At 41.4% G+C, this 26,992-nt stretch overlaps 1 protein-coding gene across 1 annotated transcript in view; it reads left to right on the top strand.

The window, feature by feature from the left end:
• Positions 1 to 18,147, top strand: part of LOC124622077 (carbonic anhydrase-related protein 10-like) — an 899,606-nt gene extending 881,459 nt beyond the window's left edge. Inside the window, exon 10 of the mRNA XM_047147650.1 lies at positions 15,616 to 18,147. Coding sequence (XP_047003606.1) covers positions 15,616 to 15,650 — 35 coding nt within the window. The 3' untranslated portion in view covers positions 15,651 to 18,147. The remainder of the gene's footprint in view (positions 1 to 15,615) is intronic.
• The last annotated feature ends 8,845 nt before the right edge of the window (positions 18,148 to 26,992 follow it).

The following is a 26,992-nucleotide window of genomic DNA, read 5'->3' as shown; positions in this document are numbered from 1 at the left end:
GTTGTCTCTATTGAGGTCGAAATTGCGTGTGACAGTGAGATTATGTAGTCACATATAGCAGACCTAGATGCAATCAAATTAATTGTTGGATATATTACCGCCCACCCAATTCCGCTGTGACAGTTTTAGAGTAATCAAAAGAAAGTCTGTGGTCAGTAGCGTGAAAACACCCAGACCGTGAAATGCCAGTCGGAGGTGACTTTCATCTACCGTGTATAGACTGATATGTATATGGATTTGATGCAGAGGAGTACAGGGAGACAATCTTGTGAAGTACTTTTGAACATAAAAGCTGTCTTTAGCAGCTAGCTATACAGTCCATACGCAGTGTAAATACTTGATACCTTGTAGCTACAAAAAAGCCTGAACTTATCGTCTGCGTCAGGACAGAGACGGAAATTAGTGATCATCATGTCACCACAGGCCAGTGGTTACTGAAGTAAATAAATCAGCCGAGATGTCTAGGAGAACGTTTCTGCCAGAAACAGCACTTAAGCAGTTGTTAGCATCTCACCTAGACAGGGAATTGACATTATTTTGTTCCAGTAAGTCATCATCATCATCATTTAAGACTGATTATGCCTTTCAGCGTTCAGTCTGGAGCATAGCCCCCCTTATACAGTTCCTCCATGATCCCCTATTCAGTGCTAACATTGGTGCCTCTTCTGATGTTAAACCTATTACTTCAAAATCATTCTTAACCGAATCCAGGTACCTTCTCCTCGGTCTGCCCCGACTCTTCCCACCCTCTACTGCTGAATCCATGAGTCTCTTGGGTAACCTTGCTTCTCCCATGCATGTAGCATGACCCCACCATCTAAGCCTGTTCGCCCTTGCTGCTACATCTATAGAGTTCATTCCCAGTTTTTCTTTGATTTCCTCATTGTGGACACCCTCCAGCCATTGTTCCCATCTACTAGTACCTGCAATCATCCTAGCTACTTTCATATCCGTAACCTCAACCTTGTTGATAAGGTAACCTGAATCCACCCCGCTTTCGCTCCCGTACAACAAAGTTGGTCGAAAGATTGAACGGTGCACAGATAACTTAGTCTTGGTACTGACTTCCTTCTTGCAGAAGAGAGTAGATAGTAGCTGAGCGCCCACTGCATTAGCTTTGCTACACCTCACTTCCAGTTCTTTTACTATGTTGGCATCCTGTGAGAATATGCATCCTAAGTACTTGAAACCGTCCACCTGTTCTAACTTTGTTCCTCCTATTTGGCACTCAATCCGTTTATATTTCTTTCCCACTGACACTACTTTCGTTTTGGAGATGCTAATCTTCATACCATAGTCCTTACATTTCTGATCTAGCTCTGAAATATTACTTTGCAAACTTTCAATCGAATCTGCCATCACAACTGAGTCATCCGCATATGCAAGACTGCTTATTTTGTGTTCACATATCTTAATCTCACCCAGCCAGTCTATTGTTTTCAACATACGATCCATAAATAATATGAACAACAGTGGAGACAGGTTGCAGCCTTGTCTTACCCCTGAAACTACTCTGAACCATGAACTCAATTTACCGTCAACTCTAACTGCTGCCTGACTATCCATGTAAAGACCTTTAATTGCTTGCAAAAGTTTGCCTCCTATTCCATAATCTTGTAGAACAGACCATAACTTCCTCCTAGGAACCCGGTCATATGCCTTTTCTAGATCTATAAAGCATAGATACAATTCCCTGTTCCACTCATAACACTTCTCCATTATTTGCCGTAAGCTAAAGATCTGGTCCTGACAACCTCTAAGAGGCCTAAACCCACACTGATTTTCATCCAATTGGTCCTCAACTAATACTCGCACTTTCCTTTCAACAATACCTGAGAAGATTTTACCCACAACGCTGATTAAAGAGATACCTCTATAGTTGTTACAATCTTTTCTGTTTCCATGTTTAAAGATTGGTGTGATTACTGCTTTTGTCCAGTCTGATGGAACCTGTCCCGACTCCCAGGCCATTTCAATTATCCTGTGTAGCCATGTAAGACCTGACATTCCACTGTATTTGATGAGTTCCGACTTAATTTCATCCACCCCAGCCGCTTTATTGCACTGCAATCTATTGACCATTTTTTCCACTTCCTCAAATGTGATCCTATTTCCATCATCATTCCTATCCCATTCTACCTCGAAATCTGAAACATTACTGATCGCATTTTCACCTACATTGAGCAACTCTTCAAAATATTCCCTCCATCTGGCCAAGGCATCCACAGGATTCACCAGCAGTTTTCCTGACCTGTCCAAAATACTTGTCATTTCCTTCTTACCTCCCTTTCGAAGACTGCTAATTACACTCCAGAATGGTTTTCCAGCAGCTTGACCCATAGTCTCCAACCTGTTTCCAAAGTCTTCCCACGATTTCTTCTTGGATGCTGCAATTATCTGTTTGGCTTTGTTTCTTTCTTCAACATAACTGTCTCTGTCTACCTGGGTTCTGGTTTGTAGCCATTTTTGATACGCTTTCTTTTTCCTTTTACGGGCTGCCTTGACTGTATCAGTCCACCAAGCTGTTTGCTTCATCCTACTTTTACACACTGCTGTTCCAAGACATTCTTTAGCCACTTCTAGTACTGTGTCCCTGTACTTTGTCCATTCCTTTTCCAATGACTGTAATTGACTACATTCAACTAACTGGTACCTTTCTGAGATCGCTGTTATGTACTTGTGCCTGATTTCCTTATCCTGAAGTTTCTCCACTCTTATCCTCCTACATATGGTCCTGACCTCCTGCACTTTCGGCCTCACAATCCCAATTTCACTGCAGATTAAATAATGATCAGTGTCATCAAAGAATCCCCTGAATACACGTGTGTCCCTCACAGCCTTCCTGAATTCTTGATCTGTTATTATATAGTCAATGACAGATCTGGTTCCCCTGCCTTCCCAAGTATACCGGTGAATGTTCTTATGCATAAAAAAGGAGTTTGTGATTACTAAGCCCATACTGGCACAGAAATCCAAGAGTTGTTTCCTGTTCCTGTTGGCCTCCATATCCTCTCCAAATTTACCCATAACCTTTTCATACCCTTCTGTTCGATTTTCAATCCTGGCGTTAAAATCACCCATGAGCAGAACACTGTCCTTGTCCTTTACTCTAACAACTACATCACTGAGTGCCTCATAAAAACTATCCATCTTATCTTGATCTGTCCATTCACAATGCGAATATACTGACACAATCCTAATTTTCTTGCTAGACACTGTCAAATCTATCCACATCAGTCGTTCGTTTACATACCTTATTGCAACTACGCTGGGTTCCATTTCTTTCCTGATGTAGAGCCCTACACCCCTTTGTGCTATTCCTGCTTTGACTCCTGACAGGTAGACCTTGTATTCTCCCACTTCCTCTTCTTTCTCACCCCTTACCCGAATGTCACTAACAGCTAAAACTTTCAGCCCCATCTTACTTGCAGCCTCTGCCAGCTCTACCTTCTTCCCAGAGTAGCCCCCATTTATATTAATACCTCCACATCTCATTACCATTTGTTTGCCAAGTCGTATCTTTGGAGTCCCTGGTTTGTCAGTTAGAGGTGGGTCTCCGTCACCTCCAAAGGTCCGAGGCATTTTGCTCTGATTGTTGCCAGCATCATATTTAATGTACCAGGGAAGCAGGCTGCTAGCCTTACTTGCCCCATTGGGTTTTACCCCTAACGGCTGAGGGACTAACCGGTGGATTTGGTAGTCTTTACCGTATGAGCACAAAGGTGACCACGACTCAGAATATGTCCGAGATGCCCAGCCTTATTCCAAAGTACCTGTTATCCCGACTGTCGGGACCACTTACTTGGCCACTCATACGTTGCCCGTGGTTCATGAACTAGGACATGACTACAGGAACCCACACCATGTTCCAGTAAGATGTAGAGGAAATTTGGCCATAGTTTAAACAGACGGAAAATCGTAGCCTGGAGAAATACGTGACCTTCAAAGTGGATTAAGTATGAGGAAGACCCGCCGTGGTGTTATAACGAAATTCCGAAAATGATAAAGAAGCAAAGGCTGTTGCACTCTTCGGTTCAAAAGGGAATGCCCAAATGACGACAGGCAAAAGCTGGTTGAGATTCGTGCATGTGTAACAAGATCTTGAAGCGTACAACTCCTACCACTGTCATACCCTGGCAGAAGATCTGGCTGAGAGCCCGAGAAACTTCCGGTCTTGTATAACATCGGTGAGCGGGACTAAGGCTTCCATTCAGTCTCCCGTTGACCAGTCTGTATTCTCAGTTCTAATATAATAAATTTCCTAGAGACGAAAAAGCTTCTGTCCTCGAATCAGCACGGTTTTGGAAAGCTTCGCTCGCGCGAAACTCAATATGCTCTTTTCTCACATGATATATTGCGAGCTATGGATGATGGACAACAGGCAGATTCCACATTTATAGATTTCCGAAAAGCAATTGACACGGTGGACCATGAACACTGCTATCAAAAGTAGAAGCCTGTGGAATAGGTTCCCAGATATGTGAGTGGCTTGATAACTTCTTAAGCAATACGTTGTCCTAGACGGCTAGTGCTCATCAGACTTAGTAGAGCCCTAGGAAAGTGTGATAGGAGCGCTATTATTCTCGATGCATATAAATGATTTGGTGAAGAGAGTGGGCAGCAGTCTGCAATTGTTTGCTGATGATGGCGTGCTGTATCGGAAGACGTAGTCATTGAATGTCCGTAGGAGGATATAAGATAGACAAGATTTCTGGTTGGTGTGGTGAATGGCAGCTAGTTCTCAACGGGGGAAAATGTTAATGGAGTAAGAAGGAGAAACAACCCAGTAATGTTCGAATACGGCATTAATGGTGTCCTGCTTGACAGAGTCACGTCGGTTAATTGTCTGGGCGTAACGTGTCAAGGCGGTATGAAATGGAACGAGCATGTAAGAATTGTGGTAGCGAAGGCAAATTTTCGACTTTGGTATATTGGGAGAGTTTTGGAAAAGTGTGGTTTCTTCTTTCAAGGAGACCGCCCATAGGACGTTAGTGTGACCTATTCTTGTTTACTGTTGGACTGTTTGGGATCGGCAACAGGTCAGATTAAAGAAAGACATCGAAGCAGTTCAGAGACGGGCTGCTAGATTTGTTACCGGTAGGTTCGAACTACACGTAAGTGTTACGGAGATGCTACAAGGCTCAAATGGGAATCCTGGAGGCTAGGCAACGAATTTTTGAGCAACACTATTGAGAAAATTTAGAGAACCGGCATTTGAAGCTGACTGCAGAAAGATTCTGCTACCGCCAACATGCCTTTCATACGGAAGCATATAGATAGTCGTTTTCCCTCTCACTACGTACGTGTGGGGGACGGAAGGAAATGAATAGCCGTGCAGTGGTTCAAAAATGGATCAAATGGCTCTGAGCACTATGGGACTTAACATCTGTGGTCATCAGTCCCCTAGAACTTAGAACTACTTAAACCTAACTAACCTAAGAACATCACACACATCCATGCCCGAGGCAGGATTCGAACCTGCGACCGTAGCAGTCGCGCGGTTCCGGACTGAGCGCCTGAACCGCTAGACCACCGGGGCCGGCCCGTGCAGTGGCTTGTGGAGTATGTATGTAGACAAAAATATGGAAACATCCAAGACGGAGCACCTTACCATGGCTAATACGGTGCAAGAAAGCCGTTGACATTCCAAACAGCTTCCAGTCGTCTCGAACTGATAAACAGAGAACCTGTATGGTTTGCAAGCGAAACTTCTTGAAAAGAAGTTAAGGCAACGATTTTGGGGTGGATAGCCGTCACGCACGCTTCTCTCCAGAATGGGCCACCATTGTTCAACAAAATTGACTGTGGAGGCCTGGAGAGATGCAATAATTCATCTCCGTGATCCCAAAACTAGTGCTGGACGACATGAACTGTCTGAACATAGGCTCTGCAGTTTTGGAACACAGCATCACATCTGGAGAACAAATATTACACAATGGGAGGGATCTCATCTGTCGAAATGGTCATATAATCCACGGCAGCAGTACGACCTGTGCTCCATGGAATATCACGATACGGCTGTCCAAATTATCACCGAAACCTCGCCACGTTTCTCTCTTGGGATTTAAACTTCTCCAGAATTGGAAGCGTTGTAAAGCGGGTCATCTGACCAAATGACATTTTCCATTGCTGCATAGGATTTTATGGCTTCGTCACCGTGTTTTTTCCCCTACGGACACTTACATCGCTGAAGAGTATTCTTGGGATTCTAGGTCGCCCTTCGAGTGGTTTCGGTGCTGAGAGGGTTCGCGAGTGTGACATACAGTTCTGGAGGGACGTCTCGAGCTGTCTTATTTTTCGTCACAGTCCACATCAAGGAGCGTCTGTCACGACCACTTAGGGGATGATCTTTTTTCACTTTCCTCGTGTGTGGTATTTTCTTCGATATGGTGCCTGTTAAAACAGCAAACACTGATGTGGACTGACAATGCAGCCAGTCCACAGTGACGGGTAGCCGAAAGAAAGGCACGCGTACACACACACTGACTGGCGTGAATTCTGGAACAGGATAACAATTGAATGGTAGCAAGAAAAGTACGTAGCTGCTTTATACTTAACTTTTAATCTTTGTTGGTTTACAACGTTCTTCTTGAGACATTTCCTACGATAACTGTCAAACTATGTAAGGCTAATGGCGCCTTGCTAGGTCGTAGCTATGGACTTAGCTGAAGGCTATTCTAACTGTCTCTCGGCAAATGAGAGCAAAGGCTTCGTCCGTATAGTCGCTAGCAATGTCGTCGTACAGCTGGGGCGAGTGCTCGTCCGTATCTCGAGACCTGCCTTGTGGTGGCGCTAGGTCTGCGATCACACAGTGGCGACACGCGGGTCCGACATGTACTAAATGGACCGCGGCCGATTTAAGCTACTACCTAGCAAGTGTGGTGTCTGGCGGTGACACCACAAACACTTTGGTTATCTTGGTGACGGAAATACCAACCATATGCGCACAATCAATCTCACCACATTCTGATTCATTTCCTCCGGAATAATGAACTCGCTATACATAACTATGACTGATACTTCATATCATATTGAGGGCATTGTGCACGCGCTGTTCGTGGTCAGATACATGCGTGCCTCAGCCAGACTCGGCTAGTATCAGTATTTATGTTCAAGCTTGCGTTTTTCGCGGGATTTCCATGATTTTGTACATCTCCTGTATCTGCCAGACTAAGAATTGAACTATTACAGATTATGGAATACTGAAGACGTTATATAGGTCCTGAGGGGGCTTCTGTGAATGATCTCAAGATTTATATTACGTTCGTCTGTGGCTCCATGCAGGTAAATGTAGCTGTCATCTACCAAGCTTCCACCACTTTTTTTTTTTTGGTCAGTCTTCTGCCTGATTTGATGCGGCCGGCCACGAATTCCTCTCTTGTGCCAACCTCTTCATCGCTTAGAAGCACTTGCAACCTACGTCCTCCATTATTTTCTAGAGGTGTTCAATCTCTTTCTATAGTTTTTTACGCCCTCCATTATTTTCTAGAGGTTTTCCAATCTCTTTCCATAGTTTTTGCCTTCTACAGTTCTCTTTAATACCATGGAAGTTGTTCCCTGATGTCTTAACGGTTGTCCTATCCTCCTGTGACTTCTTCTTGTCAGTGTATTCCACACATTCCTTTCCTCTCCGACTCTGCACAGAACTTCCTCATTTCTTACCTTATCAGTTCACCTAATTTTCAACGTTCGTCTGTAGCACCACATCTGAAATGCTTAGATTCTCTTCTGTTCCGGTTTTCCCACAGTCGATGTTTTACTACCTTATAATACCGTGCTCGAAACGTTCATTCTCAGAAATTTCTTCCAAAAATTAAAGCCTGTGTAGTAGACTTCTCGTGTCCAAGAATGCCCCATTAGCCAGTGACAGTCTCCTTTAATGTCCTCCTTCCACCGTATTTCATAGGTTATTTTGCTGACTAGGTAGTAGACTTTCTTAACTTCATCTACTTCGTGACCACCAGTATTGATGTAAGGTTTTTCGCTGTTCTCATTTCTGCTGCGTCTAATTTGTTTCTTATTTCCTCGATTTACTCTTAATACATCTTCTGTACTGACTAGACTGTTCATTCCATTCAGCAGATCATGCAATTCTTCTTCAGTTTCACTCAGGACGGCGATGCCATTAGCGCATCTTATCATTGATATCTTTTCACCTTCAATTTTAATTCCACTCCTGAAGCAGCCTTTAATTTCCGTCATCGTTTCTTCGATGTACAGATTGAAGACTAGGGCCGAAAGACGGCATCCCTATCTTTTCTAAAGCCAAACTGATCGTCATCTAGCACATCCTAAATTTTCTTTTCAATTCCTCTGGATATCATTCTTGTCAGCAACTTGGATGTATGAGCTGTTAACTTGACTGAGCGATATCTCGCACTTGTCAGCTCTTGCAGTCTTCGTAATTGTGTGGATGAAGTTTTTTGCGAGAGTCGGATGGTATGTCGCCAGACTTATACATCCTACACACCAACGTCAATAGTCGCTTTGTTGCCACTTCCTCCAATGACTTCAGAAATTCTGATGGAAAGTTAACTATCTCTTCTGCCTTATTTGATCGTAAGCCCTCTAAAGTTCTCTTGAAATTCTGATTCTAATACTGAATCCACTGTCTCCTCTAAATCGACTGCTGTTCCTTCTTCTATCACATCGGACAAACCTTCCTCCTCATAGTAGCCTTCAATGTATTATTGCCAGCTACCCCCTCTCTCCTCCAAATTTAACAGTGGGATTCCCGTTGCGTTCTTAATGTTACCGCTTTTGCCTTTAATCTCATCGAAAGGAATTTTGACTTCCCTATAAGCTGAGTCAGTCGTTCCGACAGTAATTTCTTTTTCGATTTCTTCGTATTTTTCCTGCGGTCATTTGGTCTTAGCTTTCCTGCACTTCCTGTTTATTTCATTCCTCAGCTACTTGTATTTATGTATTCCTGAATTTCCCTTAATATTTTTGTACTTCCTTCTTTCATCTATCAAGTGAAGTATTTCTTCTGTTATCCAGGGTTTCTTTTCAGTTACCTTCTTTGTACCTATGTTTTTCTTTCCAATTTCTGTGATTACTCTTTTCAGAGATGTCCATTCCTCTTCAACTATACTGCCTACTGAGCTATGGCTTACTCCTGTATCTATAGCCTTAGCGAACTGCAAGCTTGCTCGTCATTCCTTGGTACTTCCGTATTCCTCTTTTTGCGCATTGATTGTTCCTGACTAATGTCTTAAGCTTCAGTCTACTCTTCATCACTGCTACATTGTGATCTGAGTCTATGTCTGTTCCTGGGTACGCCTTACAATCCAGCATCTGATTTCGGAATCTCTGTCTGACCATGATGTAGTCTAACTGAAATCTTCCCATGTAACCAGGCGTTTTCCAAGTATACCTTCTCTTCTTGTGATTCATGAACAAATTGGTTCAAATGGCTCTGAGCACTTTGCGACTTAACATCTGAGGTCATCAGTCCCCTAGAACTTAGAACTACTTAAATCTAACTAACCTAAGGACATCACACACATCCATGCCCAAGGCAGGATTCGAACCTGCGACCGTAGCGGTCGCGCGGTTCCAGACTGAAGCACCTAGAACCGCTCGGCCACAACGGCCGGCATTCTTGAACAGAATATTCGCTGTTACTAGCTGAAACTTATTACAGAATTCAGTTAGTCCTTCTCGTCTCTCATTCCTTGTCCCAAGCCCATTTTCTCCTGTACATGTTTCTTCTACTCCTTTTCCTACAACTCTATTCCAGTCCCTGATGACTATTAGATATTCATCTCTCTTTACGTACGCTATTAGATTTCAATATCCTCATATACTTTCTCTCTCTCTTCACCATACCAGAGTCTATTACTTTCGTTATCATAACTGTCAGAAATACAACGGATACACATTTTAACTGTATCCACCCCTACTCCAATCCGTGATTTCTGCTAGAGATTCTATTGTTTGCTCTTCTGCACGACCATTCCACTCCTCGCAGCACTTTATCTGTACCTGCACCACCACGTTCCTCTAAATTTTTGTTATAAATTGTTTTATTTCTTCCTATTTGTAAAATTTTATGCATGTTGCCACCGCGATTTATTACGATGTCCATACTTCAGCTGTTGACGAATTACATGTGTACAGGTTCTTCGCTGCCTAGCAGTCCACAGTCGCACGGTTAATCATTGCCATAATGCAAGTCCTATTCCGGCTTAGTTGTTGGAGACTCAGTCTACCACGCGCAACCTACAACATGTGTGCCGCGGATGTTTCCCTTGCTGGTTCTACGTCTGCCCCACACACAGGTGTTATAATATTTTTATGCTTTTTATTAAGGCGACAAAAAGGCCTTGACAAGCTACCTTACCTTCACTTTTATCGTAATTGCTATTGGTTTATCATAACGGTCAGCCAGGTATACTACAAGTGGTTCCTTGCTATGGGGTCATCGATTTTCCTAATTTTTCATCAAAAGGAGTCTCATGATTCTTGGTATGAAATTCGGGATGAATGTCTGACGTTATGAGTCTCTAGTACGACATAGGACAGGTGACGTTTTTAAAAACATCGCGTACCCTATATATCGACATTTAGGCAATATCATTATCGACCTTCGACGTATAAAGATGAAGTATTGATGTGTTGATTTACCGACGCAAGAAATAACGATGTACTGGCCTATAAAAATATCTGCTGCTCCTTGCAAATATACTGCCTGGTTTAGAGCTATATATTTAAGTACTGATTTACTATTAAGCTCTATACATTAACAAGCTGGCAGCCTGCTTACCCCCCGTAGAACAAGAATTGGAAGAAAAGCGACGCGCGTTCACGCTTAGCTGTAACCACTTTGCTAACAATGATAACTGCATATAAATGGCAGAATAAAAGGTGCCCGATGGATCCGTAATTCGGGTTCGTTACATGTTGGATCTGTCCGGAATACTTCATGCCGACTCCCCTGTTTTCATCATTTCTAGCAGTTGTAGCATCAAAGTTGCGTGGTGAAGTTAAACGTTGCAATTCCTGCTGATATCGGCGAGCGCCGATTACGTCATCATTTCTCCTCACACGTCTCCGACCACCGCAAAGATCAATCTTGTGATATAGATTTTCTCATCATTTTAGCAGCTGTTTTTGAAGAATGCAGATGTGAAGAAATAGCACTGCGGTTGCTTTAAAAATTGTTTTTAACGCAACTAGTGTGTTATTTCTTCACATCGGAAATCTTACTTTCCACTCACACCGCCATCCTACAGTGCAATCGGATTTCTTCTCTGTGCCACCTTCCTCACGCAGTGAAAGTAAAATTATGTTCTACTACAATTTCAAAAGAACAATTTGGAATATTTACCAAAAATTGCGAAAAAATATAATGCAAAATAAACATATCGGCACTAGATACTGCCATTTAGATGTATATGTATCGATATATTTATGTAAGAGTTAGCCTATTTTTATCGGTATTTTTGTAGAAATTTAGATGTATCGATATGTAGATATTTCATCGACATTTCTGGTACACCACCACCAATTATCTGTCCGAAGTACTGCCATAGTATACAGTCACCGCTTTCGCATTTGCTTAATGGTGAGTTATTCTTAAGTGCATCAGTAGTTGTAGTAGGTTGCTGTCATTCACTTCTGTAGAACCCGCAGACGTTACATGCGGCAAATACTGTTAAAGTTCTTTTTTTTTACAGGCTTTAGGCATACACTTTAATGACTACAAATAATTTTTACACTAGGTATCATGACCTCATGTGTTCTATTATTTTACTAATGACAACAGCTCATAATGGATCAGCATTCCGGATTTGCATCTGAACTATGGGACATCGTAGCTCCCCCATTGTTTCAAGGCTAATCGTATGAGAAATGGTTCTTAAATACTTTTTCGCAGTTTTGTCGAGGAGTGTTTGAAAAATATTTTCAAGAACTTTTATTAATCTTCTTCCCTTTTTGTAAAATCCTATTCTAAGAAAAATTGAGGTTTAATTATCTGTGCACCACCTGAGGATGTCCTGTAACGGTGCGAAACCCGCAGTGTTCCGAATGAAGGACTGCACAGCAGCTAAAGCGGCTTGAAGAGTCTTCATTTAATGTGAATCCCATCAGTTCATAACACCGTTTGTAATAAAAAGGATTGGGTTTGAAGATTCTTCAGTATCTATGATGTTATTTTACTGAAGTGCTGCAAAGATATATCAATAGTAATGAAATCTTCTTGACAAAACAAATGTATTGCGATTTTTCACGATTTTCTGACACAAATAAAGAACGGAAAGTTCTACGTCTAAAATACTAGAAGAGTCGTGTCAAACATTCTCTGTATTTTAGACAACAGAAAAAATTACCATAATAACGGTAAGCTGTAGACGTCTGTTATTATCTATATCTACATTTAAATCCATATCTCGCAGCCTGCTTACTGTGTGTGGCGGCTTATATGTACTTCTGCTACCTCTTGTCGTTTCCGATCTTTCATGTTTCATTCGCGAATGGTGTCTGGAAGGCACGACTGTGACTAATCCTACTTATCAGCACCAATTTCTATGAATTCTTCGCCTTGTACTTTTCGCAATACGTAGGCCTATGTGGTAGGAAATAAAGTGTCGCTCGACTATTCTGCTGAGGGTGCGCTTTTGGAATTTACAGAACAAAATTCTCCGTTAAGAACAGTGCCTCTCCTCTCTGTTAGGTCCTGTCACTGGAGTAGGGCGAGCACCAGCAACGCTGTCGCTCTTACTAAACAAATCAGCGACGGAACGCGTCGATCTTCGTTATTCACTTTCTGTTCTATTGATCACATCTTGTACGGGCACAAAACTGACACATAGTATTCCAAAATCGCTCGGTTTTCGTTCTCAGATGAATTAATTTTATACTAAGATTCTTCCAGTTAACCTACAGTTAGTTTAATGTTGTTGTTTCACTCTAAGTTGCTGCATACGGTAACTGTAAGGTATTTGGTGGTTGTTACTGCCTCCAGTGATTTTCGTCAATAGTTCAATCGAGTATTAATGTACCTGTACAACTGTTTTGCGAAATACGCTACATTCATTTACTTCCATCGTCAACCACTCTTCCCTGCAACAATCGCCGATCCTCTGCAGCTCACTATTTCACCAAAATCTTCCGGAGAAAAAACATTCCAGTAAAAAGCGGCATTGTCTGTGAACTCAGGTGGAACCTCTGCCGTTCTCCATTTGATCAGTTACATGCCCTGTCAGTACAAAAGATTTCGAGTCTCGCTTAAAAAGAAATAGAGAACAGTTAAAGAAGGCAGTTTTAATATTTCAGATGTTTTAATTAATCTCCTCCCACCTAATTTCAAAGAACAGAACATTGGTACAAGTCACGTGGTTTGAGGCGCCACGTCACGGATTGCGCGGCCGCTCCCGCCGGAGTTTCGAGTCCTCCCTCGGGCATGGGTGTGTGTATTGTTCTAGCATAAGTTAGTTTACGTAGTGTGAAAGTCTAGGGACCGATGAACTCAGCAGCTTGCTCCCTTACGAATTGAAACATACACATATTCGTAAAACGATGAGAAAATAGCAGAAAAAGCCTTCTTCGAGATGTTGTTGAAGTCACGTGTCACATTGACTTTATTGCTGGTTATGACGTCAAAGTGATGACCACGTAAATTGATGCTGTTTGTCGTTTTGTGGTATGTTAGTACTGACAAGACCGAGTATCGTCACCTGTAATGATATTTTCCAGAAAAGCGTTGTCCGCGTTCTACATTTCAGTCACGTCGCAGCACGTGTCGTTGCCTTTTTTCTGGAGTCAGTTTGTGTGGGACAAACTTTTCAGATTTTTCTCTTTTGGAAAACGTTCTGGAGAATGTCATGAACACTCATGGATTTTTCCCCACTGTGATTTGTACCACAACGACGTTGGCACGCTCTGGCCACTCATCAACTACTTAGCACTGCTGGCCTGGGCGAATACACGAGGTTTTTTTCTGCCGTTGTAACATAAAGCATTTTAGCTGTCCAGGAAATGTTCCATCTCAAAAATCACGTCATTTTTCTGGAAATTCCTGTCAAGCAACGGTTTACTCCCTCAAGGAAAGATGAAGATATCACTTGGCACCATGTCGGGAGAATACAGATGGTGACGGAACGTCTGTCTACCCTAAGAAGCAACATGTATGACTAGGTCCTGTCCAGAATGGCCTGCGAATTTGTCCTCAATCAAAAACAATATCCTACGACGTTTAATCTTGGTAGCCTGCCGTAATGTCCTGTATATGTTTCACTGGTGCACTACTCTGACGGTTTGCTCTGGCGACATGTAATCTGTTAGCATCACACCATAGCAGTCAAAAATGCTCTGAGAATGACAGTGTCTGATGATGGATGTCTTCACCTATTTAGGCGGTGATAATACCCATGTTTTTCTTCCTCTGTTGCCTCGGTGTCATAGAGATCCACCCGGCACCCGTCCACGGCTAACGAAGTCATATTGATTGGTCTCATACAATCTACAACGTTGTCGCTGTTAACTCGCCTCGGCGGGTTATCTGAGTGTGTGTGTGTGGGGGGGGAGTGGGGGGGGGGGGGAGTGGGGGGGGAATGGGCGTGTGAATGTTACTTGTCGCGAACCAAGCGGCCGGCGATCTTTGTCATTTTCCAAATATCGTGTGAGATCATGAAAACCGACCCACGATTTACACAGTTGTTAACTGTCACCTTCACTGCTTAAAGCTTGTCTTCTGACCCGACTGCCTCTCGCTTTCTTTTCTGATTCCTGACACTTCAGCGGTAGATGGTCTTCCACCCTCTTCGTCACCCAGACTTGTCTGACCACACTAGAGACGTCTACGTCATCTATAATCGGCAATCAAATAAAACTGAGCCACATGCAAACAATTAAGTAAACTGTTTATTACTTCAATCGTAAATGCCACATCTGTTAAGGTATTTATCCCGTTGTGACACAAGACGGGAAGTGACTTCATGGAAAAATGGTTGCGGCTGCCTACGGAAACATGAATGTAACCCGGCCGTGCATCTCTTCGCCCGAAGCAAGTCGCCAGCCACGAATGTCTACCTTCAAGGCCCAAAAGTATGCAAATCTCATGGCGAGGGGTCGAGACTATATGGAAAATATCTGCAGCATAGTCCAAACAACATTGCCAAAATGTGGACGGACATATTGTTGGCAGGCGGTTTCGACTACGCAACAGCTGTTTCTACAGAGAACTTTGCATTCAGATTCCAAGCTCTTTGCATTCTGCAGCGAATCAAGATTTTATGGTAGTCTGAGGCCCGTGTAACACGATATTTGTTCGTATGATTGCATTATTTGGACTTGTGTACGTATGCCCATTGCAATTGTTTATTGCGTGTCGGAACAAACTTCGAAACTCTGCAAATATTTGAATGTTAATGCGCAGTGTATGTTCATCATTTAGGATCTTAGATTCCGTTTTAAAGCAAAAGTAATGTCATATGTTGAGCGGTTAGCAATCTGCAGTTGATGGCTATCATGCAGTGCTTCAAATTAGATTCTTGTTTCTCACGCACAGTACTTGAAAGAGTGTCCGGTTTCTAGTTGTTCATTCATCTTTTACGATCACTATTGTCGATCTTTCCCATAGTTTAGCTTCTTGGCTTTCATTTGTTTCAGCGAACACCTGGAGGAACCTGAAGCAGCAAGACTGAGGACACCGCGGCGCTCGTCGGTGCGGCGGCCGGCGCAGCCACACTGGTCCACCTATCTGTACCTCTAAACCTGGAGGAGGAGAAACAGCCATACACCACGTTGACCGATATTTGTTTCTGTTTTAATTAGAACTGGTGAAATGTTTTATCTTGACTACCGCGAGCAAAGTGTTTCTTCTCAGGAAAGATTCTCGGTACGAAACACCTTGCATATAATCACAATTCAGAAAATTTAAATTCCGTTACAGTCCCACTGTGAAGCTGGACGCAGTGGAACAGAAAAATTCGCTCGTGATTACTACTGCTTGATAGGAAACTATCACAGTACTGAAAAACATCCGCTTCCATGAAAAACATTTCAAGACTAATTTCAATACTACCTTTCTCTATAAGCAACAATACTTGTTATTACGAAAAGTTAGTAGAATATCTCTGCGTACGACACCGAAGAAAGTGACTACTAATCACCTGACATTGAAAAAAATGAACCTTCTTTCAAAACATCTGTGTTCTCTCTGTTCAAACACAGTACATCAATGAGTGAATAGCTTACAATAATTTTTGTCTTTCACCGAAAATTTTATGCTGCTCGCACTGGCAGTGCTAAATTTTGGATACAACGTGTAACCACCGCCGAAAGGACCTATAGCCCTGCTGCGAGTATGCAAAACTCGAAATTACTAATCAGTTTTTCGTGTTACACTGTCTGGACAAACATAACAATTTAACATGTACGTTTCGTCCGGATAATACATACGGTCAACTGTGATGTGTAAGTCTAACATTTGCGAAAATTCATAAGGAAGCGCCTTGTTTTACAGTCAGTTTTGTGAATATCTTTCCCCATGAGAAATGATGAAATATTGGAATGTTCTTGACACAAATGCGAAAAAAGGAATCCTTATGAAATATACAGAAGTACATTAATTTCATTAACAATTTTTTTTTTTTTACTTTAAGTGAAAGGATGAGCTTTCTCGCAAGAGACTTCACCTCTCCTTTAGTTTAATTTTATCTTGTGAGTCTTAGTCCTTTGTTACCCCTTACTATATTTTTGAAGTAACGTGTTCACTGTATCTCTGGCGATCTTATTAGGTTTTATTCTTCTTAACCACATATGTCTGTCGAATATGAAGTTGAAGCACTTATGGTTTCACAGTATGTATACTAAACCGTTCTGTAACTTTGTGTACAACAAGATCTACATACTGTCACTCAACATTTTCAACATAGCACATAAGGCTACGTGTGGCAACATCTTACGTTTCTAATTGTGTCACCTAAATTCACGTTTTAGGACACAGGGAAGCAATTGAGGCATGTGCTTAAACTGTTTCTGTTCTCCAAGGAAACAGATTCGATGCCAGCAACCATATGTAAGAATGTCAAAAATTTCCGTTATTAGTCTTCGTTAATTTCATCATCACTCACCTTTAATTTGGTTAATATAATCAATAACATAAACCCCCTACTACTTATTGTATGTCCTAGTTTAATGATTAACGACAAGAGGGATGGACATACGATTAAACTTTAATATTAAATTTTTTGTCAGTTAACAAATATATTTGTGTCAGCAAATGACTCAAGGCCCGGAGTTACTTGCCTTGATACTATATATCTAGACTAAATTAAATTATGGAAAAGATCCTACACATGTTGCTAGAGTCCACAACATCACAACCAAATGCAGAACAGCTAAAAATCTGGGGCTCAGGCTTCCACCTATTCGAATAATTTCAATTTATTCCATAACTTAATTCTAAAATCTATCGACTTGAATTTAATCTTCGATATATCCTTAACTGGAAACCAGCAACGCCTATCACCAAAGCTGAAAAATACTAAATTTTACTGGATTTCATAATTATTGTTACGTCACACAAGTATCAAAGTTCTAAAAATATCCCTGTGATACCTTCTCAATGGGAGCATTCTGTAAACCAGTGTGATTATTGTTAAATTGATTTACAGTTATTTGATACTTATATTTACCTTATAAATTGTTAAAAGTTTATCTATTTTCGGAAAATTACATTCCTTTGTTTACATACAGAAATTAACATAACATATTTAAATTTTTTGCTTTTGTTGCATTTTTCTCATATTTGGGCGAAAGAAGAGACTTTTGACTTTGACATTGATGAGGGAAACCTGAGCGATCTTCTCTTCCTGAAACCTGTCTATGCGTGTTCCCCAAGTTTCTATATGACATAATGCAGTGTTATTCTACAATAAAGAATTGTCAACATTCAATATACATTCCACTGAACTTATTTCGTCTAATCCAATGACAATAATAAAGTACTTCTTTTTGCATGAATATTTTCTATGAATTGCCGACTGAACGAACTCCCCACTTATGCTTTATAGTGAGAGTTCGTTGAGGATGGTATGCTATATATTCTCTATTGACAAATATGTGCTTCATTAAATTCCTATATGTAAATAAGTGAATACTTACAAAGCTTTGTAGTGCAGTAATATTTTCAAGAGTCTGCAGTTGTCTAGAATTTATACCATTAATAAACAATTTTTTCTAATGAAACATGTATGTTGATGTTTTGCATTTTCTTGTATATATTTTTCCTGCCATTAACTTGCAGTCAATCTTCATTATTTCCACATAGCAGAAATACTATATGATGGAGAAACAGAGAGGAGCATGAAAGATTAGTTTCCTTCTTACCAACTTTATTCAGCCCCCTCTCTTCCTTCTCTCTCCTACTCTTTCTTTCTCTAGGTACAGGGTCGGTGGTGCGTCTCCCTTACGCTATCTGGATATCTGGAAGCTGTATTGGCAAAGTATTGTTTTTAACTGGCCTTCGACCACGTCAGATATTACAAAACGGTGTCACCTTAATATAAATGACTAAAACGATATCAAGTCTTCGATATGAAGTCTTTATTACCTCCTAGAGACGATATTGTCGAATAACTACAGATTCATGTAGTATGTTGTCTCACGGCTAACCTCACGTTGGAATTTAAATTGTGGTTGACTCATTATGCTGTCCCAACTAAGTAATGAATCCCTACTTTTGTTAGCTAAAAAACTTCATTCACTTTGGCGTTTGCAGTCATTAATAAATACAGAGAATGGGCGCAGCAGCTACATGAATGTAATATATGTACATCACACTTACTTTTACTTGCCCAAAACGTGTCTTTTTGAGATCATAGCTAAGCTGATTCAACTTATCCTTTACAAAACAAAAACAACGTCTTTCTATCCACACTATGACTGAAAGAAAATAAATTTGTGATGGCTATAAAAATTATCATCTCGGGGGTCCTTCCTTGGGTTTATGCTTTGAGATAAAGTGAGCTATGGTAGACAAATGTTCGCTTGGGTCCATTGGAACATATCAGTATCAGGTGTGCAAAGTGATTTATGACAATGAAACTGGCTCCCGGGCAGAAATGCTGCGTATAGATTGAACTGTGGGAGGCACTCGGTTGACCGTTGATTTCATTCACAACCAAAGCATCTGGTGTAGCAGCAAAGCGCTCCCTAAGAAATGTATCAGTCCCCACTAGCATTATCAATAATTTACTGCCCTTCATTTGTCTCTTGGAGTCTTCACCATGTAGAACGAATTGTGGTTTAACAACTTCTTAAGGCAGACTCCTCCCTCACAACAAATAGTAACAAAAGTAAATTACACACACATACAGACACACACACACACACACACACACACACACACACACATGTGCCGCTAAAAATGTCTTTCTAAAAGAATTCAACGCCTAGGTAATACCTAATTTGCTGATATCTGCAAACCTCATGTTCTGTTTCGTAATTAATGTTGTCAGGTCCCTTGAACTGCCACATCGAAGATGCACTATTGTCGCTGATCATGCAGATGAGCAATACGTTCTACCTGATGTTTTGCTAGTTTATATTTTATGCCAGATTCTCGGATCGCTTTATCTAGTGTTACCCTAGCAACCGAATCAAATGCGTTTTTTTTTTAATATACAAATGTTACAACTATGTCTTAAGAGTTTGTAACTCTGTGAGGGATTATGGAATTTGGGTTGAGAATCTGTTCTGAGCAATATCTACGCTTTCTAAATCGACTGACATTCTCCAGAATGGCTATCAATTGTTGCTGCTATCTTGTTTAATAATACTGATGATAATATTTTACAACCCACTGGCTGCAGAGATATACCTCTGCAGTTATTTACATCATACATATCATCTTTCTGGGGCAAAGGGTGAGTAAGAGCCACTTTCCAGTCTTCCAGAATCTTTACAGTTTCCCATATTTTTGGTTGAGACCATTTCATAAACTCAGCTGTAATGCAGGCTTCTCCACTGGCTTTGTTGTTTTTCGGCGCATTTATTTATTTTTTAAATTATTCAGCTGCAGGTCCTGGATTTTCTTCTGTGTTTTAATGAAGGTCTGGAAATTCCAGCTTATAGTTCGGTTCGTCACACTTGAATAGTTATTCAAACCACTTTGTTAGTATTTCACAGTTGTGGATATTGCTTATGCCTATTTTACCATTTTCATCCCTGAAACAAATACATGGAGCTTGGTAGCCCTGTATATGCTTTTTAAACGTGTGACAGAAGTTTCGTGCCTAATATGCTTCCAAACTTGACAGATAAATTGATAAACGTTGGTTCAAAATTGATTAACTCCCTTCATTAACTCTCCCATATCATCCCCACCTCCAGTGCAGCCATGCGTAGCAACAATGCACCGCGTACCTCAAACGACTCGTGGGACTGAGGATAGCTTCACTTTGTTTCTAATATTCTTCCAAATTTAAGAGAGAAATTGATAAACGTTGGTTAACAATTGATGCTTTCACTCCAGACACTCCAGGTCTCTTCTGCATCATAAAGCACCTTCAAGATTACCGAACGCAGCAAACCACTGTGAAGCACAAGGCAAACTTTTTTTTTCTGCCAGATATGTGAGCCTTAAAAGTACCAACATGATTATTACACTCTACAGCAGACTGTTTGCTCTTTCGTAACTTCCACTTCTGTCGCGCTGGGAAAATGGAACGAATGTACCGCTAACGGTGAGGGCGGGTTGTGAGCTGTGCCAAAAGAGCTCATTCTGTAGGAACACTGTTCTCGGCCGCCGCTACCCACTCCAGCACATAGTTGCAATCTGCAAGAAATTTTGAGAACAGGGTGCAGTGCAGAAAAAGATTCATTCCGACAAGTAATTTAGTAAATGCGAAAGCGTCAAATAAATCGTCATTCATGTCCATTTGTAGATATTGCAGGAGAAACACAATGTGTCACGGTGCAGTTTACTGCCGACAGCGTTCGTTTTTGAGAGTCAGCCACCGCACTGGATCCTCTCACACATATCACGCGAAAAGGGCATGAAGGTGAAACGGGAGAAATTGGAGCTCATACACAATGACCATACACCTTAGTCTCTATTCGTAAAAAATAGGGTCCCCTCTTGTGTTTTATTACGAGTGCCTGGCCGCACCCGTTTATCAATGTGGCACTGTCTTCCTACATCTGTATTTACATACATAAACCGCACGCCACCGCATGGTGCATGGCGAAAGGTGCCTTGTACCGGTATTAGTTATTTCGTTTCCTGTTCCACGCTCAAATGGAGCGAGGGAAGAACGACCCGTAGTATCTCTTATCTTCGTCGTCCAAACGCGACATGTACATCTCAATAGTGCCTTGCGCCATTTGAATTCACTATGCCCCTCCGTAATACTTGCCTGCTGATCGAACCTCCCGGAATCTAATCTAGCAGCACATCTCTCAGTTGCTTCGATGCCTTCTTTTAATTTGACTTGGTGAGGATATCACAAACTACAGCAGTATTCATGAGTGGGTTGCACTAGTGTTCTTTGAACAGTCACCTTTCTATATGTGTTACGCTTAAAAAAAATAGAACTCTCTCAATAAACCGAACTCCACCATTCGCCTTCTCTACTACCGTCCTTGTTCGGTTTCATATCGCTTTCCAATGATAGGCCCAGATATTTGATAGACGAGGTTGCGTTATCCAGCACACTACAATGCTCTATTCCAACGTTACAGGATTTCTTTTGCTGCTCATTTGCATGAGCTTTCACTTTTCAACATTTATGCGAGCTGCCATTCTTCACACTAACTGTAAATTCTGTCACATTCACTTAACGACACGTTCCCGTACACCGCAGCGTCATCAGCAATCAACTGGAGATATTATATTTGGCAATGTTAAAAGTAAAGTATTACTTGTCATGACTTAGTCTTGAAGGTTGGAATTATTTCTGTGCTCAGGACTCTTTGAGTGAATATGTACACCCCTTCCCCTCTTCCATAGAAAACCTGAGAAAACTGCGACGGGTCTTCAGGCTTTAATAGTTTATGGAATTAAAAGTGTTATGAATATTTGTTGAAATAATTCTCATTTCATGAAAATAATGTAGGTCTGTATTTAGTGCTTATAGTTTTGATATCGTTTGGTCCCACAAATTACACAGTACAAGTGACACACAGTATGTAGAATAGGTACAGTCAGGTGACGGTTACAGTTTTTGTCGGATAACAGCAAGTGCCAGAAGATGCTGGACTATATGGCTGTATGGTTCCCCTGACGACGACAAGATACGATGGACCCGGAGACAAGGTGCAGGCGACATTGTCAGCTGTTTACCGTCCAGTCATTATGGCCAGGCTCCGGACAAAGGGTTTGTTAACGGAACAGTACGTGATATATCTAAACGTAGTTTTGGTTTGCATCTCAAAGAGCCAACAGGTAGCTCAACGCCTTAAGGTTACATTCAAGAGTTGTACAAAGAAGCAAAATCTACGGAATGTACGAGTTACCTGAACTGTGCTGAAAGAAAATCTTTTTTTAATATGTAAGTAATTTCTCACATTTGTAGAAACGATAAAGAGTAACTGGACTTAAATACCTGAAGTGGACCGGTGTTTAACTTGTGGGTACTTTTTTTTACATTCAATCATTTTCTGAAAACACAGCTCAATGTCCAGCAAACGACACTCAACAACGTAACTTTCGCTTTAAATTAGTTAACAGTAGTCTTGTAACTAGTGTCCATAACGTGTTCTGAGAGAGTGTCTGCGTCGTACAAATTTTCGTTTGTGTTTACTGTTTAGTTTATTCAGACAGCGCGCACATTTAGCAGACAGAACTATCGGCTGTGCTACGCTGGAGGGAACACGGTGTACGTTGCGTGTCCGTCACGATCACCTAGTGAGCGTGAGCGCATGTAACAGTTTCGTCTCACACGAAGAATATCTTCATCGCTGATGTAACACCACAAGTGGATAGCAGTTCGATGATCTCAGTTAAGGGAAGTGCAAAATTTTTCATAAAGCTTCCTTTGAAGTTCTCGTTTCGGTTGTTCTTAAAAAGCACTAGCGCCGTGACCTTTCATCAGAGTCTTGTAGTCTTATCGCGCATTCGAAAACATTTCCGAATCTGAGTTCGCTGGATCATAATCTGTCCGCACGTATCATATACAACACACGGTTTTGTGTCACCCCACAATTGTGTCACCCCCGATTTAAATACCCTCCGCCCGCGGCGCGCTCCCTCCGCTGTCCGCGCCCCGCGCCACGGTCGCGCCATGGAACAGATTGCGACGGCCTCTGAGATGACGTCGGTGTGATGGCTCTGTCCGCCGTGGTCGTCACAACTATACGTTTGCTCGATTTACTCTTGAGTAACCCAACCGCTGGTTCCCAGGCCTTGCTAAGATTATAGCCACAGTCACTGTTTATGAGGTCGTCATTGGTGCGAATTTTGATGGCCTCTCTAACAACGCTGTCGCAGTATCTTGACGTTTGTACCAGAATCCTCGTGCGTTCATACTCCATAGCGTGATTTTCCGACGAACAATGTTCAGCGACCGCCGACTTGCTCGGATACATCAGTCGAGTGTGCCTCTGGTGTTCACGGCATCGATCCTCGACGGTACGCATCGGCTGACCAATATACGACTTGCCACATTGACACGGAATCTGGTACACGCTGGCCTTCCTCAAACTGAGGTCATCTTTGGCGCTCCCTACCAGTGCACGAGTTTTTTTCGGAGGACAAAACACAGTTCCGACCCAGTGTTTCTTCAAAATGCGGGCGATTTTCCCCGAGAGTGCGCCTGTATATGGAATAAACGCAGTACCTATCTCCTCCCTCGTTATTTCATCCATCTCCACAGGTTGTGCTGTAGTGGTTGGGCGGAGAGCACGTTGATCTGCCACTGAGTACCCATTTTTTCGAAATACAGTTCTCAGATGTTCCAATTCCTGGGGTAGACTCTCTGCGTCATAGATAGTGCGCGCCCTACGTACTGCAGTTTTAAGCACCCCATTCCTCTGTGAAGGGGGGTGGTATCTGTCTGCGTGCAAATACAGATCAGTGTGCGTTGTCTTCCGATACACCTCATGACCTAGGGTTCCGTCAGCCCTTCTCTTGACCAAGACGTCAAGGAAAGGTAATTTACCCTCCGTTTCAGTCTCCATAGTGAATTTAATGTTGGGGTGTATGGAGTTTAGATGTGTAAGGAAGTCAAGGAGTGTATCCATACCATGTGTCCAGATGACGAACGTGTCGTCCACGTAACGGAAAAAGCAAGTAGATTTCCATTCGGATGTCGACAGGGCTTCCTCCTCGAAGTTCTCCATGTACAATCACGAGGGAGGAGGTAGGCACTGCGTTTATTCCATATACAGGAGGACGATCACTTGGAACTCGCAAAATAGCATTAGGACAAAATTATTTTGAATTTAACAACAAAATTTATACTCAAGCAAATGGAATAGCCATGGGTAATAGTGTAGCATACACATTATCCGATATTTTCCTAAATTCTCTGGAAGAGAAATTCTTTAACTCACATTGGCCTAATCTCAACCAAATTGTGTACTTTTTTAGGTGTATAAATGATACCCTCATGTTGGTAGATGGCAGAACGCAGATATCGAAAACATCTACCAAGAACTCAACCAACTGCACCCTAAAATTAAATTCACTGTGAAAACTGAGTAAAATAATGCTATTAAATATCTAGACCTCACAATTGGCAAAAATAATAATCGCCACACAATAGATATCTATAGAAAGAGTACCACCTCCGAAAATATCGTAAATGTCAATTCCTGTCACCCAATGGCTCATAAATTAGCATTTTTCCATCCAATGATTAATAGATTAAATAACTTCCCACTAGAAAAGCGAGCAATTCATAAAGAACCTAACACACTTCATTATATAGCCTAAACAATTTATTTTGACCCCAACATAACGACAAAATTATATAACAAATGTAAAACACCAAAGCAGAACGCAATACATAGTGAATATGGCTAACTCGAGAAACATCACCGGCACAGATAATAAGGTACGTACGTCTACCTTGGTAGAATCTCCAGCAGAATTAAGGCGCTATTTAAGGTCACAAATATTCAACTACCTTTTCGAACCAATAACAACCTTTCAATAAAATTACGTTCCGCCACCACTAGAACATCGAAATATGATAACCCAGGCATATATAAAACCACATGTGTCAGCTGTAATAGCCTTTACATTGGCTAAACAGGAAGAAATTTTAACGTGAGATATAAAGAACACACAGTTGTTGTTGTTGTCTTCAATCCTGAGACTGGGTTGATGCAGCTCTCCATCCTACTCTATCCTGTGCAAGCTTCTTCATCTCCCAGTACTTACTGCAACCTACATCCTTCTGAATCTGCTTAGTGTATTCATCTCTGGTCTTCCTCTACGATTTTTACCCACCACGCTGCCCTCCAATGCTAAATTTGTGATCCCTTGATGCCTCAGAACATGTCCTACCAATCTATTCCTTCTTCTAGTCACGTTGTGCAGCAAACTCTTCTTCTCCCCAATTCTATTCAATACCTCCACATTAGTTATGTGATCTACCCATCTAATCTTCAGCATTCTTCCGTAGCACCACATTTCAAAAGCTTCTATTCTCTTCTTGTCTAAACTATTTATCGTCCATGTTTCACTTCCATACATGGCTACACTCCATAGAAATACTTTCAGAAACGACTTCCTGACACTTAAATCTATACTCGATGTTAACAAATTTCTCTTCTTCAGAATCGCTTTCCTTCCCATTGCCAGTCTACATTTTATATCCTTTCTACTTCGACCATCATCAGTTATTTTGCTACCCAAATAACAAAACTCCTTTACTACTTTAAGTGTCTCATTTCCTAATCTAATTCCCTCAGCATCACCCGACTTAATTCGAATACATTCCAGTATCCTCGTTTTGCTTTTGTTGATGATCATCTTATCTCCTCCTTTCAAGACACTGTCCATTCCGTTCAACTGCTCTTCCAAGTCCTTTGCTGCCTCTGACAGAATTACAATGTCATCGGCGAACCTCAACATTTTTATTTCTTCTCCATGGATTTTAATACCTACTCCGAATTTTTCTTTTGCTTCCTTTACTTCTTGCTCAATATGCAGATTGAATAACATCGGGGACAGGCTACAACCCTGTCTTCCTTCCTTCCCAACCGCTCCTTCCCTTTCATGCCTCTCGACTCTTATAACTGCCATCTGGTTTCTGTACAAATTCTAAATAGCCTTTGGCTCCCCGTATTTTACTCCTGTCATCTTTAGAAATTGAAAGAGAGTATTCCAGTCAACACTGTCAAAAGCTTTCTCTAAGTCTACAAATGCTAGAAACGTAGCTTTGCCTTTCCGTAATCTTTCTTCTAAGATAAGTCGTAGGGTAAGTATTGCCTCACGTGTTCCAACATTTCTGTGGAATCCAAACTGATCTTCCCCGAGGTTGGCTTCTACCAGTTTTTCCATTCGACTGTAAAGAATTCGCGTTAGTATTTTGAGCAGTGACTTATTAAACTGATAGAAGAACACACTAGAGAGAACGAATATACTAAAAAAAGTGTGTGAAATCGTATGGGACTTAACTGCTGATGTCATCAGTACCTAAGCTTACACGCTACTTAACCTAAATTATCCTAAGGACAATCACACACACCCATGCCCGAGGGAGGACTCGAACCTCCGAATATAATCAGTCGAGCTTCTTTCTTCGTTTGAAAAAGCTAAATCACACTGCTGATACGATTGAAAATGTACTACAAATTATGCAAAGAATATCAAAATGTTTTGCTATGAACATCCTTGAGGAATTATAAATTTATATGTACACGAGAAAATAGCCATAAAAATATTAAAATAACATACAGAATTCAGATACAAGTACTACGTAATAACTTTATTGTACTTTTAGAACACGAAAATGGATATATCGGACACAAGCAACAACCAAAGAAAAGCGCAACAAATTTTAGTTAAAAAAATAATATCGCTGTCCATCAG

The sequence above is a fragment of the Schistocerca americana genome, chromosome 7, assembly GCF_021461395.2.
Source record: "Schistocerca americana isolate TAMUIC-IGC-003095 chromosome 7, iqSchAmer2.1, whole genome shotgun sequence".
NCBI classification, from domain to species: Eukaryota; Metazoa; Arthropoda; class Insecta; order Orthoptera; family Acrididae; genus Schistocerca; species Schistocerca americana.
The sequence above is the reverse complement of the archived record's forward strand: the minus strand, read 5'-3'. Positions and strand labels throughout refer to the sequence as shown.